This window comes from Camellia sinensis, chromosome 15 (genome assembly GCF_055761805.1).
Source record: "Camellia sinensis isolate YWXY chromosome 15, ASM5576180v1, whole genome shotgun sequence".
NCBI lineage: Eukaryota > Viridiplantae > Streptophyta > Magnoliopsida > Ericales > Theaceae > Camellia > Camellia sinensis.
In genome coordinates, this window is record NC_138975.1 from 125,153,538 (window position 1) to 125,168,465 (window position 14,928).

Sequence of the window (14,928 nt, forward strand, 5' to 3'; positions counted from 1 at the left end):
AAAAGAACTACCCGACCCATGATCTGGAACTTGCTGCCGTAGTATTTGCACTGAAAATTTGGCGTCACTACCTGTATGGGGTAACATGTGAAGTGTATACCAACCACAAGAGTTTAAAATATTTCTTCACACAGAAAGAACTGAACATGAGACAGCAGAGATGGCTAGAACTGATTAAAGACTATGACCTACAGATATTGTACCATCCGGGAAAAGCCAATACCGTTGCCGATGCACTGAGCCGAAAATCGATTGGAAACTTAGCATGTTTGCTTACCGGACAGAAAGAGCTGCTTTGTGACCTTGAAAAATCTGAAATTGAAATTGTTTTGAGAGAACAAGGTGGAACCTTAGCTATTATTTCTGCTCAACCAGCACTGATTGAAGAAATTAAAGAGAAACAGTAACTGGATGACTTCTTGAAGAAGATCATCGAAGAAAGAGAATCTAAACCGAGACCGGGATTCAAATTTGAGAATAATGTACTGAAATTTCAAGAAAGACTGTGTGTACCAAATGATACTGAACTGAAAAGAAGAGTTCTGCAAGAGGGCCACAATTCAAAATTGTCTATCCACCCGGGGAATACGAAAATGTACCAAGATCTGAAACAGAATTTCTGGTGGCCGGGAATAAAGAAAGAAATTGCCGACTTTGTGTCCAAATGTCTTCATTGCCAACAAGTCAAAGCTAAACATCAACGACCTGCCGGGTTATTGCAACCCCTACTCATACCAGAGTGGAAATGGGAGCATATCACGATGGACTTTATCGTTGGGTTACCTCGCTCCAGAAAAGGTATGGATTCAATTTGGGTTATTGTTGATAGACTAACCAAATCTGCTCACTTCTTACCTGTCAAGACAATCTATAATGCGGACAAATTGGCTATTATCTATATTGATGAAATTGTGAGACTGCATGGAGTGCCTGTGTCTATTGTTTCTGACAGGGATTCGAAGTTTACATCGAGATTTTGGCAAAGTCTACAGACTGCATTGGGTACTGAATTGAGGCTGAGTAGTGCCTATCATCCTCAGACAGATGGACAGTCAGAAAGGACCATCCAAACTCTAGAGGATTTACTGAGAATGTGTGTCCTTGATTTTCAGGGAGATTGGGAAAGTCATCTGCCATTAGTTGAATTCGCCTACAACAACAGCTACCATTCGAGTATTGGTATGGCGCCTTTCGAGGCATTGTATGGCAGAAAATGTAGATCTCCGATTTGCTGGGCAGAAGTTGGAGATGGGCCTTTGCTTGGGCCCGAGATTGTGTATGAAACAACTGAAAAAGTGAAACTGATACAGCAAAGACTGAAAACTACACAGAGTAGACAGAAAAGTTATGCGGATGTCAGAAGACGGGACAGAGAGTATGAAGTGGGTGATCACGTTTTTGTGAAAGTGACACCAATGAAGGGCCAGACTCGTTTTGGAGTCAAAGGCAAATTAGCGCCAAGATACGTCGGACCGTATGAGATTATTGAGAAAATTAATCCGGTGGCGTATCAAGTTACGCTCCCTCCTGAAATGGAACACATACATAATGTTTTCCACATTTCGATGTTAAGAGATTATCTCCGGGATCCCTTCCATGTAATTGAGCCTACTCGGGTAGTGTTGAGTGATGACTACACTTACGAGGAACGGCCTATACAGATTGTAAACAGACGGATCAAGAAACTGAGAAACAAAGAGATCCCGCTAGTGAAAGTTGACTGGCAGAACCATGGTGGTGTGTATGCCACTTGGGAAAGGGAAGACGACATGGCTAAAAGATATCCTGAACTGTTCCCACTGAACCCTGTTTTCTTCCAGACTGAAGGTAACTCGAGTTTAGAGGACTAAACTCTTTATAAGGAGGGGAGACTGTAACAACCCTCATACTGTTTACCGATTAATGACTGATTAACTGCTAATTACTGTTAACCGAGACTAAGTATGACTGATAATTGAACTGAATAAACTACGGAACTGGCTGACTGAAATTGGAAACCGAATTGACGGAGTATATGTTAGTTAAATTGCATTCTATCTGTTTGACTGTATGATTATCTGTTCATGCTTATACGTTTAGACTGTAAGTTGAAGGCCTTATCGGCGGCCGAATCCAAAATTGATTGGTGTTTAATGATCAACATAATTTATGTGATTTTATGGCGTAATTATCAAAAAAACTGATTAGGTATGATTAAATTAGATTAAAATGAGTTAAATTGCAATGGTTACTGTAATTACACAAATGCCACTCTAGTGGCCCATTACTTGGACCTTCTTGAGACTTGATTTCACTTAGGAGTAACATTTGATCAGCCTTTTCCTTGAGTTCCACCGAGTAGAGAGAGAGGTGAGAGCTTTAAGAGAGATTTGTCGAGTCTCATGGACCTTCTGGGGTCGTGCCACCTCGACCCGGGTATAGGCTAGTTTAACCGAAGAGTGAATTTATCTTCACTTATCGTCCTCGAGATCGGGTCCTTTGTTCGAACTCCATTACACCCATGGTTCTGGTATGTAGATTCCGGAAAGCTCTTAACTGGCAAGTGTTCTGAGACTTATTAACGGAGCGACTTCTAGATTGCGTTTGAAACTGTTCAAAGCCCAAGTGTCTTGGATCTCTAGGCTTGCTCAATACCCTTTCGAGTCCGGGCCCAAGTAAGTCTTTAAGTTCGTGGATCCGAACCCTTTCGAGACTTAGAGCGATTCGGCCCGTTTGATGGCAATAAAACCAGGCCCACCAATCTTGGACTTGCGATAAATTTGGGCCCACCAACCTTGGACTATTGAGCCTAATTAATTTAGTGGGCTCAAATTAACTCCTCTTACAAAAAAACTTCAAACATTTTGTTCAAACGAAATAATTTTGTAGTTTATGTTTTTCTAAAAATAAACAAAAAGTAGTTTATAAAATTTTTGTAAATATAAACCAAAAACGTAAACGTTACCAAATGCTGCCTAATTAGTATACTAATTGGTACATATAACATTATTCTGATTTATTAGATAATATAGCACTGAATAATACTATATGTACCAATTAATGTATTAACTGGTATACTAATCGATGATATGACATAATTTTAAAGATTTTACGTATTTATAATTTGTATAATAGATAAAATTAATAATAATAATAATATAACACTAATTAATAGACTAATATATATATTAATTAATACATGTAACATTATCATATAACACCTTTTAATATTGTAATAAAATCACCATTTAATTCGATTTTCATTATGAGAAGTTATTTGATAATCCTGTAATACGATCACATGATATTCATGATGCTGTAATTGGGTGGAAAAGATGGGGTCAATAATCCTGTGTTGAATAAGGCCTCATTTGAAAATAATTTTTTTTTAGTAATTTTTTAGTTTTTTTGGCTAAAATGTGATAAAAAAAATTAGTGGCCTTGTTTGGTTTGTATTTGAGAAACATGTTTTGAGATAAAAAGTACGAAAATTTGTTTGGTTTGATTTTTTTTCAAAAAATGTTTTAAAAAATTATTTTGAGAGAGAGTTTTAGAAAAAGTGATTGATTTGATGTGTATGAGAGAGAGATTTGTTTGGAAAATTTGTAAACCAAACAAGTTTTGAAAAAAAAATTTAAAAAAATTTGTTTGGTTTGATTACTTTTGAAAACTTATTTATAGAGAATTTTTCTTAAAATTTTTTGAGAAATACAAATCAAAAGATGTAAAAAAAATAGAGAGAAAAGAGAATTTTTGACATTTTGATATGAATTGATAGCTTTTTAAATTTTTTTAATAATTTTTTGACTTTTTTACTAAAGAAGTCACTTGTCAAACGAGATGTAAATAGAAAATAACAAGAAGCTGATATATTGTAATCGATAAGAAACACCGTTACATGACGTGCAGAGCACCAAATAATTTTTCCTTTATCACAGTCCTCTTCCCTATTCATTGCTTCTTTTAGTTTGGTCCACGCTAACTGTCCATTGACTCATGGAATTGTGAGAAAACTTAACCAATCACATACCCCCTTCATTCAATAGATTAGGTCAACTATGCCACGTGGTTGTCTCACGATTACGCTTCCACATTCCAAACCCTAGAACCCACTCCACCTTATCGTACCCCATACAAAACCCCCCTCCATGTTCGTCAAATCTGCATCGTTCACATCACCATCCATCACCGTTATCATTATCATCATCGTGGTGGTCGTCACATTCAAAAACCAAAAATCAATTTCATTTTTCTCGTCACCAGCCATGGATTTCTGGCAGAGAGCTCGAAGCTTCGCCGAGGAAGCCGCGAAGCGATCTCAAGAACTGACCATTGAAGCCGCTAAGCGATCGCAGGATTTCACGATCGGCTCGTCGAAGCTCTCCGAAATCGTATCCGAGGCGTCGAAGCGAGCCGATCAGATCAAGGTGGAGGCGCTCAAGCGAGCCGACCAGATCAAGGCTCAGATTCCTCCAGCCGCCGCGCTATCTTCTCTCGTTGAGGCTTCGTTGGAGACAACGGCGGCTACGGAGGCGGCGGCGGAGGACGAGGCCGCCGATCTTGAGAAGTTTGGGGTCACGGATGAGTTGAGAGAGTTTGTGAAGAGCATTACGATGAATACATTTCGGGATTTTCCATTAGAAGGTATAGTATTCTGAAGCTTGTTTGGTTGCTAGGAAAAGGAGGGAAAATACAACAAATTAGGGTTTTAAAACTTCTATACTGGAAAATAGTACAACTAACTACATTGCTGAGTTTAAAAAGTATCATTCTTCTAGTACTGTTGGAAAGTCTAGTTGGATTGGAGAGAGACCATATTATACTAGAAATTTGTAAGATAGTACCAAAATCATACGGATTTGCTGTACCCCCAAAATTACAGAGGATTGCACTTCCAAATTAACTGTATGTCAATTTTAAGAATAGTTTTCCAGTCCAATTTTATTGAATATTGCCTAAATTTTATGTCAAACTAGTTTATATATAAAAGATTATTTTTAATTTTAAGCTTTTAGGAAAAATAGTGAAATAGTTTAATCCTCATAAAATTCGAAAAATATTCTTTGAATAAAATATTGGGTATTTGAAACTATAATTGATCTGGCATTGGTTGGAACCTATTCAAATTTGTGGTATAAAAGATTAAGGTTTACATTGCTGTTTGTTTGTCTTGTGGTATGCCTCATGTGTTTGATATGTGTGTTATTGATATATTGTTCTAGGTTGTTTTTATTCTTGTATTTGTATTTGGTTTATCGTCCATTTTTGTTTGTTCATCTTTTGGCAATGAGACTATTGACTTTGTTTGACCAAGCATTTTTATTTTTATTTTTATTAATAGATTGATTTGTCTTGTGTTAACTTCGCGTGTTTGTTTCAACTTTGCATTGGAATATTCATTTTCAACTATAAAACTTGTCAAAGCTAAACTGCACGAAAGGATGAAAGATGATTTTTTAGCTAGTTATTTGATCAGATGTATTGAGAAAGACATTGCTTGAAGTTTTGATGTTGAATCTATCATAGATACTTTTGATTAGGGGGATGGATGGAAGCTAAGGGTGCTATTATGATCATTGTGATTTTCCTAATGAGCTTGGAAAGCTGTTGTGGTGCGCTCTTTGTTGTTTTAATTGTTGTGGCTGTATCACTTCTGGAATAGGATTCAAGTTGGTAACATGCCAACCATAAAGTAGGTATGGATGTGTGGGATATTGTTGTTTTGTTCTGTCTTGTTTTGAAGTGGTGTCTTCAATTCGTATTGAAGTGTAGATTACTTTCTTATTTGAGAGTTGTCTTACATAGATGCATGTGATGACCATGTCTTGGCATGCTTGAGAAACATTTCAAGTGTTTTCCACAAGGAAACAGAGTCATTCAGTGTTAAGTATAGATGTGTTCATGCACCTGGTCATTCAGTGTTAACTTGGGTTTTGAAGTTCAATGCATTGGGTTTCAACAAAATTGATATGCAAATGTTGTTGGTCCTGTTTTCCTTTGTATGTTATTTCCTCATATGCAATGAGCTTGTCTTTGGTATGCAGATGATTCAGAAATGTCTGATATTCCCACAGTGTCAAATGTTCGGCAAGATCTTACGGCATGGCAAGAAAGACATGCCAAACTTGTTCTTTCGACAGTCAAGGTATCTCTCATTTTGTTACCAAAACCAGCCTTTCAAAGGAAGGGTGGAAAAATAATGAAAACATGGTGAATCAGATGTTGACTTATAGTTTGATCTTCCATTTGTTTGAGAATCAAGCTTTCAAGAACGAAACGTTAATTGGCTTTGGTTTATTAACATTGAACATATTTTTTCTCCCTTTAGTTCTCCTTATGGTTCTTCCATGTAGTGTTTCGTAATGCAAAAAATAGGTCTCATTTTGATGGGATAACGCACCTAATAAAAGTTTCTGAAATCCCAATACATTTTATTTAAAAAAATACCATGCTTCGCTGTTAATATTTCTGTCTACAACCTGTATTACTATTATCTATAATTTCGTTCTATATGTAATACCTCGAGTTTGTCTTCCATATTTTAGATAGTGGATCGCCCATTTTTTGGTTTATATATTCTGACCTATAAATTGTATAACCACGATCAGTTTTTAGCTTTTTTAAAGATTTTGAGATGAGATCAAAGACAATGACCAGTAAGAAGTAAAATCTAATAAAATGAAATTCTTTATATTTCTTTAGAATGCATTAGCAGCTAGAGTTTGGATTTCAAATTTAATATTGAAAATTTGCATATTTGAAATCCTTAATTTTGAGATATATGGTTTGATGCTAAAAATTTGCCAACAGATTTAGGTATTTGATTTAAGAACACTAGAAAATCTATATAAATAAATTTTGTCAAATATTATGAAATCAGAGTAAAAATTGTTTAATTTGTTATGAAAAATTAGCATATGAAAGCAAAAGGATCACACAAGTATTATTCTGATCTTGTAATATGGATTGGAACTCATGTAAGATACAGTTATATATAGGTTAAATTTCACCTACCTCCATTGAGATTTTTTTGTATCGATGTCTAGACCTGAAAGGTTTGGGAATAAGGAGGGACTCCCTTAAAGTGCCGTTCGAAGAATGAGGGCAATTAGGTTATTTTCCTTAGACTTTTTTCTCCCAGCTGTTGATTTTTCTGAGCTTATACTGGAGAACTAGGAAAATGAATATTCTACTTGCCTAACCCACCTTAGAGAATGAGGGAAATTCGAGGCCAAGACTCTATTGCCACCTCGCAATCGATGAGTAGATGACTGACTAGTTTCCCATAATGCTTACATATACAACACCAGTTAACATGAATTTGCCGCCTTCTAATCAAATTGTAAAAATCTCGTCATGCTTTGTCGTTCATGCAAAAAATGTCGTCTTTGAAGGTGCCTTAGTTTTTCAAACCCCTTTTCATGGGAAAGATACCCTTCTCTGCCTCACCAAAACTTAATAAAATGGATTTTACCTCAAATCTTCATGACTACAATCGCATGGTGTCCTCTCACGTGCAAATGTTAGGACTAGCATACAATTTTCCTAGGAGATCCAATAACTACCCCATTTCCCAATCATTCAACTCTTTGCAAAGCATGATATCCAAAAAGCATGACACCCCACAATCTTCTAGTGTTGTTTGCAATATTAGCTAGGGTAGGAAAAATGTTACTTTAACTTTTCCTCCTTGACTCGCAAAATGCACCTGCTCACCATTCCCACAAGAAACCAAATATGACAGTAGAAAGTGTTCCACCCGCTACAGACACCCTGGGAAAACCCGACGCCACTCCCCTTACAACAAGCATCCATTTCACCTTTATCACCCTTTTTCGAAACCTTCCACTGAGTGAACCTCCAAAGCTATTTCTAGATTGGAAATGGTGATTCTCCTAATCCGCAAACTACTCTTTCTCAACAAAGTAAACACCTTATCCCAATCAACCAAATGATACTTGAACTCGTTCCTAACCTAACCCCACCCCAAAGCAAATCATGTTGCAACCTTTTCAATTTCATTGCCACTGAAATTAGAATAGTAAGTAATGACGTAAAGTTGGCAGGTAAACTTGGTACGATACTCTTAATCAATGTCTTGCTACCTCCTTTAGATAAGTAATGCCTCTTCGAACCCATCAATTGACTCTAAAATCTCTCAACAGTAGAATCCGAAACAATTTGCCTTGAAAGAAGAAGCCAATGGTAAGACTGAATAGGTAGAAAAAGCCAACAGTGATGATTGATGTTTTTTTTTTTTGGGGAAGCAATTGGGAAAATTGAACGACTAAACCCCCTATTTGATTTTCGTTTGACCTTGTGTTACCCCAAAAAATCTATTATTATCTTGTTGGTTGGACGCTTGGACCCAAGGTATACCGTATAAAACTAGTTTTGGAAGGTATCTAAGGCTTTAATTTTCTTTTGCCAACCTTTTTGCTTATGGGTTTTGGTTCATTTCAAGAAGTTAGCTTCAACAGAGGTTAGAGCATGTATATGTCATCTCGATTGTTTACATATTTGGATTTTAGATTTTGAAATATTTTTAAGTTCTAAGATAGATTGGTCATATGGCAAAAACTATTTGATTGAAAATTTGAACTTCCAATGAGGATAGAATTTGTGAAGGTTCAGGGAAGGGGCTGGGGTGGTCATGGACAGTGGGGAAGGGGCTGGGTTGATTGCTGATGGTGGGGGAGGGGTTGGGGTGGTTGGGGGAGGAGCCCAGTGGTGGTGCCAATTGGCTGGCTGACAGTGATTAGGGCTAGGGTTTTTTGAGGTTGAAGGTAAACGTTATTTTTTATATAAATGTGTACTGAGCAAAAAATAAAATATTTAAATTTTTAGTTGTGCGCCCTGAGAAAAGATGTGGGTTGAATGAATTGGGCACGTGGAAATAGAAACTCCCTTTTAAAGGACTTGGGCAATTGGTTTTTAACATGGCATCAAAACACACATCTTGTGCATGTATTTTATGGTTACCTAATAGATAGCATACATACATGTGTTTGCCCACTCATGGAGGGGTGTTTGGCTTTAATAAAGAGGGTGTGTTGATGATTAAAAAAAACTCTCAAATGGCCTCAGTTTTTAGAGAAGCTGGTTGTTGATTAAATTTATATGTTATAAATTGTAATCTTCTGTGCATTATCAATTGGCCTGTATGAGCATCAAGCTTGTACTGCATTTGTGCAATCTAACTATATTTATGAATATTCTTTTGCAGGAAACTTCAAAATTAAGATACGAGTTATGCCCGCGTGTGATGAAAGAAAGGAAGTTCTGGAGGATATATTTTATTCTGGTTAATAGTCATGTGGCACCGTGAGTAACTTTTCCTGCAGGATTGCTTTTATTGTGTTACTAAGTGAGGGCTTTTTCATTGTATTCACAACCTATATTAATCTTTTAACTTTTCTGTAGAATATTTTTCTGCATTTAGATCCATACACAGTGAAATTTTATTATTTAAGGAAGTATTGAGCTTCTATTTTGTATGGAATTAGAGAATGTTACACCTTTTTAAGTTTCAATTTTCAACATGGATATATTTGACCATAGACAATGGCATTTTATTTGTCCTGTTCTTCAAAAGCATTTTTTTTTTGGCTTTGTCTGTTATTGAGATACACCGGTGTAAAACTGTCTAGATGGTTTACTATCATTTATGTTCAAAATTACCAACACACAGCTTACACTATGCTCACTCCTGCTCTCAATCTTCAAATTGGGACATGGAGATTGATATTCTATCCGCCCCTTTCTGTATAGTTGTGAGTGTGGGTTTGAGAATTGCCACAAAGCTTTTGCATGTTGAGTCTAGTGTGTGTTTTAAAACTTATGAATATCACCAATCTTGGGAATTGAATGATTGAAATAACCATTGATCTCTTCATCTTTTGATCTGTGTGTGGGTGCATGTGTTTGTAGGTGTAATGGTTTAATGGTTCAGTACTTTTAATTGTAATTTTTTTGACCTGATGGTTTTAGGTATGAAAGGCGGTACATGGAAGAGGCTAGGCTAAAAGCTGCTGAACAAGCGAAAGATGATAAAAAGAAGGAAGCTTCAACAAGTGGAACAACCTCTGAAACAGAAACGGGGGGTATAAACCAGAAAAGTAAAACCTCACCAACTTCTGAGCAGGACTTGGATGTATTCCTTCTTGGAGACCTTGGTGACAGTGATGATGGCCCAGGTATAGCATTGTCATTTCTTGACTTGTTGGCTTGTGTGGCTTATTTTCGACAAAGAAGCTACGTCTTTTGCCCACAAAAGGAGGGAAATATTTTATACTACTACATTTTCCCTTATATTACATATTTGCATATTCGATGGGTTTGATGTATGAACTCTCTGTGCTTTAACTGAGCCACCATAGTGGTTGCATTGCATGTGTAAACAATTTTAGCATGCATCTAACCAGTTTCTGTACTTCTAATGGTCCTAATCAAAGTAATGCAACAATCAACTATAAAATTGTACATTATTAATTATTGGGTTTCAAGTTCCAACCTTTATAATGACTGTCCTCTCTGGTGGTTTTCCTGATTTATAGGTCACCCTTTTTACTGATTGCGCATGTTCTGGTATACACCCCATTTGTTTATGTATGCAGTTGGGATTTTTGTTTACTATTAATTTATTTGTGTTATTATTGATATATATTTTGAGTGACTAGACATGCTGCAAATTACAATTTTCCAAGGATTTTTACTTGCTCGTAAGTTCAGTATATTGATAGTCTATTTGGTCTTTCAGATGATGGAGATGGTGGGGGTTTTGATGAAGATTTCGACAAGATCTAACTTGGTATGCCCTTGGCAGTTTCCTTTTATTTATTCATGCTTGTTTGTATCTAACTTTTCTCATTAATCCTATGAGACAGCACAATCCAGTCATGGGACTTGATTTTAATTTGTTTGTTTTACTAAAATATAGGAAATTAGCCGTCCAGAGTCTATTATGTATCCGAACGCTGTAGATCCAATTACTATTAGATCAAATATGAAAATAATCCAAATCTAATCGTGTAAGAATGAGATAACGTGCAATTCATTCTTGCCAAACATAGCTACAAGCATATGCTCGTTACTTTCAACAGGGACATTGTTTCAACCCTAACGAGATTGTATATATTTGAATATAATCGGGATGTGATCTATGGACAGGCGTACGTGGCACCTGCAGTTGGTTGTGATGCTATCATCTACTATTGATGTACTCTATGTTTACAATTGTTGTTGACATCGTACTCGTATTTTGCATGAATCTGCAGGAAGATGAAAGGAGAAAACAGCTGGTCTCACCAGTTGTTGCACTCAATAGATCAATGTCAATCAGATTTCACAGAGGAGGATAAAGTACTGCAATCTATGAAGAAAATAATTGATTTGGGTGACCAATAATGATCAAGCTAATCTCCAAACTTGTTAGTTACTTTTACTTCTATTCCTTATTTGTTTCATTCCATTGTCTTTTTTGTAATTCTTTTGCTCTCTTTGTTCCCCTTTCCTTCTCCTTATAGGGCAATGTAAAGATGTCAATGACCATCAGGCTTAGTTTCAACACATTTTCTGTTTTTGCATTTCAATGTGTTTCTTTTTAGTAAAAAGAAAAAAAAGAAAATCAATATCGACAATAAGTAATTCTGGTTTTAGTTTTTGTGTTTTGCTAAAGATCGTACGCTTATGTAGTTGGTATTTTGTCTCCTTCCTGTTTTTCCTATACAAATTTACTTTTGTATTAACATACTCAAAACTGGAGAGATGTGTCCTTAGCTCTGCTGAAGCATAGGGGTATGATGATCCTTCGACTAAGGATAGGGATGCAAATGAGCTGAGTCCAGTTGAGCTCTACATTGGCTCATGCTTGGATTGATTTTTTACTAGTCGAGCTTAGAATCGAGCTTAGTCTCGCCCAGTTGTCTGGACTGGATATAAGGGGGTGAGGAGAGTATGTAATATTTAAAATATGGGATGGATTTATGAGATTACTTTTAATATATTTGGTTAGGGCAAGATATAATATGAGATAAAAGAAAATCATTTTTTATTGTTTTTGAAGAATGAACCTATATCTGGTGGTAGGGGATAAATAATATCATAAGGGGTTAGTATTGGATATCTCCCTATTTTGGTTCAGCAATATCTGAACCTCTTATATCTGGAGCAACCAAACATGGGACAATGAGATACAAAAAATTGTAGACTACACCGAATTGTATATCGAATTCTACCCCCTATAGCCCCTCTTATATACCTCAATCAGGCAACCCCTCAAGTTATTGTTTTTACAAGACGTTGGATTTGAATCCAATTATTTAGGTGACAATGACTCTAGTGACAAAATCAATCACATAAAATGAGTTGAATATTCTCTTTTATAATTGGTCTCACTATTTAGGTTATTTTGTTTGGACGGATTAGATAAGGTGGGATTGTAATATATCGGATTATTAACCCTTACATATATAGTTTGTGAATTATTTAGTTGAAAATAATGTGCATCTCATGTGTGTTTTCTCATGAGATTAAATGTCTGAAAGTAATTATCCCATTGTATCAAATATTTTGAGGGCAAATGTGTCATTTTACAATTTAATTTCATTATTTTTATTCCAAATCTCCTAAGACACAATAGTCTAATATATAGATTCATAGTCTGGTGAGGCTCTAAATTTAGTCTATAAATTTTTAATCAAACAATAGAGTTCATGGTGGGTTAGACATGAATGAAATCAAATCCACCCCTTAATATATATTGTTTCATATGATTGATTCAATTCTGTATTTTTAGGCTTACTGGTTAAGGGGATATACATCTAATTGCCAGACAGGACACCAGATCCAGAGTTTGATCTCACATAGGAGTGGTGGTGTTGATTTCGATGGGATTGGGATTTGTTCCGTGTATATCCTAAAATAAATATAAATATATATATATATATGTATCAATAAATTTTTAAAAGAAATTTTATGATACACACATCTAGTTATAATATTAATTATAATATTATTTTAATTATTTAAAAAATATTTAATTATAACTTGTGTTTTATTATGATTCAATTTTTTTTAGTTATGACTTTTATTACAAATAATATAACTTGCTTATAGATATGTAACCATAAATCACTCTTTTACTTATTTATTTATTTATTTTTAAGAACATATGAAATATTAAATTAATAAAATAACAATAGTACATAAATAAGACCCCGAAGGTCATTCTGACTAGGGGTGGGTATAGAGTTATCTGAACTGTTTAACCTAATCTGCCTAATTTGAACCCGACTAGCATGCAAATGGACAGTTTCGCAAATATAATGTAAGTGGATACGGTTTGGAATATGATATGATTGCGAGTTGTGGGCGGATTGCAGGATTAACCCGTACCCGCAAGAAAACCAAATAAAAAATAAATAAATGACTCTTAATTCGGATCCAACTTGCAAGCCTCTAAAAAATAATTTGATCCTGTACTTTTATATACACAGCGACACTCCAATTTTGTCTGAACTCTGAATGTGCTTCATATATTATTATTACACGGTTTTTTATTTTATTATTATTTTTTTTTCAAGAACGCTACACGACACCATTGTAATATGAGAGCAAAATTGTCAAATAAGGTTGTCCTTTGTCCCCTTGCGTTTTTGGGTGTCCGATTAATTCCCATTTGTCACTCTAGCCAAACCCATGATGATGATGATGCATAATTCCAAATAAATCATTTATCAATTATTAGATTAGATACAAGCATGGATTTGCTATCCACTAGCAAGTATCATGTCAAATTATTGAAACCATAATAAAACAAAAGAAGAAAATGGTTTATCACAATTGCTGAAAGTTGTTTGGTGTTCATAGAGTTATATTCAACGATTTCACTCTCTGGAATCACATGATTGTGTAGAACTTGGCCTTAAATACAGGACTTATACAATTACAATTACAATTAAAATTACGTAGTTAGAGAATTTTGGAAAGAATTTAAAAAAAAAAAATGTGTGAAATTAGGTGAAATAGAAATATATTTATTCACATTTCACTTACTTTTTTTCTCTCTATTTTGAAATTTCTTCTCAAATTTTTCAAAATACAGTATTAGAATATTATGCATGAGAATTATTTTAAAAAAATGAAAAAAAGAGGCAAATATGAAAAAATTATCCGGTGTTGCTATTGTAATGCCCAAATAGTTCCAAAAGCCAAAAATGACTCTGAGAGTTCCTAAGATGAGTTCCACACGACTATACCATTGGGCATTGTCCTATGAATGCAAATATATAATAATTTTTGGTTGAAAAATTAATTTGATAAAATAGTACATTTTGTTTTTGTTTTTGTTTTTCTCAATGTAAGTGAACCCTTGCAAAATTATTAAACCCAGTAATAGGAGTTTGGAGTGTGATGTGAGCACCACATGATTGAATAATTTCACGTACATAAATGTACTATTTAATGAATAAGAAGAAAAAATGATCGAATTTGACATTTCATACATAGAGTATGACCTTTCGACATTTTTATGATGACAACAGTATACCACCTCACCAGAATGTGACATTTGTTTCAATTATTTCGTTTTTTCAATTAGAAATAGAGGACCTAAAAAAAAAAAAAAAAACCTAGAAATAGAAGTAGAGAATATGTGGTACTCACATCACTGATTAAATAAATAAATAATGGATAAATTACATTGACATCCCCAAGGTTTGTATTTATTACAGTTCCTTTCTCACCTTTTGAAAATTACATTCTCTTTCTTAAGGTTTAAAATTTCATTACAGATTTCTCTCTCAGTTAGTTGACTGTTAAATCAATTAATAGATTTTGCTGATATCAACAATTTAACTTTTTTAAATACTAATTTTGCCCTCACTAGGTAAATTACATTGACACCCTTCACATTTTAAAACCCTCCCCAAGGTTTAAAGTAGCATTACC

General features: G+C 34.9%; 1 protein-coding gene across 2 annotated transcripts; it reads left to right on the forward strand.

Annotated features, from left to right (window-relative positions):
* The first annotated feature begins 3,879 nt into the window (after window positions 1-3,879).
* Window positions 3,880-11,636, forward strand: LOC114320561 (uncharacterized). 2 transcript variants are annotated; one of them, XM_028267635.2, is made up of 6 exons: window positions 3,880-4,623; window positions 6,024-6,124; window positions 9,206-9,303; window positions 9,970-10,175; window positions 10,739-10,789; window positions 11,256-11,636. In XM_028267635.2, the coding sequence occupies exons 1-5, from the start codon at window positions 4,128-4,130 to the stop codon at window positions 10,783-10,785; spliced, it is 948 nt and encodes a 315-aa protein (XP_028123436.2). In that variant the 5' UTR covers window positions 3,880-4,127; the 3' UTR covers window positions 10,786-10,789; window positions 11,256-11,636. The 2 variants fall into 2 exon arrangements, with proteins under 2 accessions (XP_028123436.2, XP_082765945.1); XM_082909819.1 differs by lacking the exon at window positions 11,256-11,636 and having other exon boundaries at window positions 4,033-4,623; window positions 10,739-10,790.
* Window positions 11,637-14,928: the final 3,292 nt, after the last annotated feature.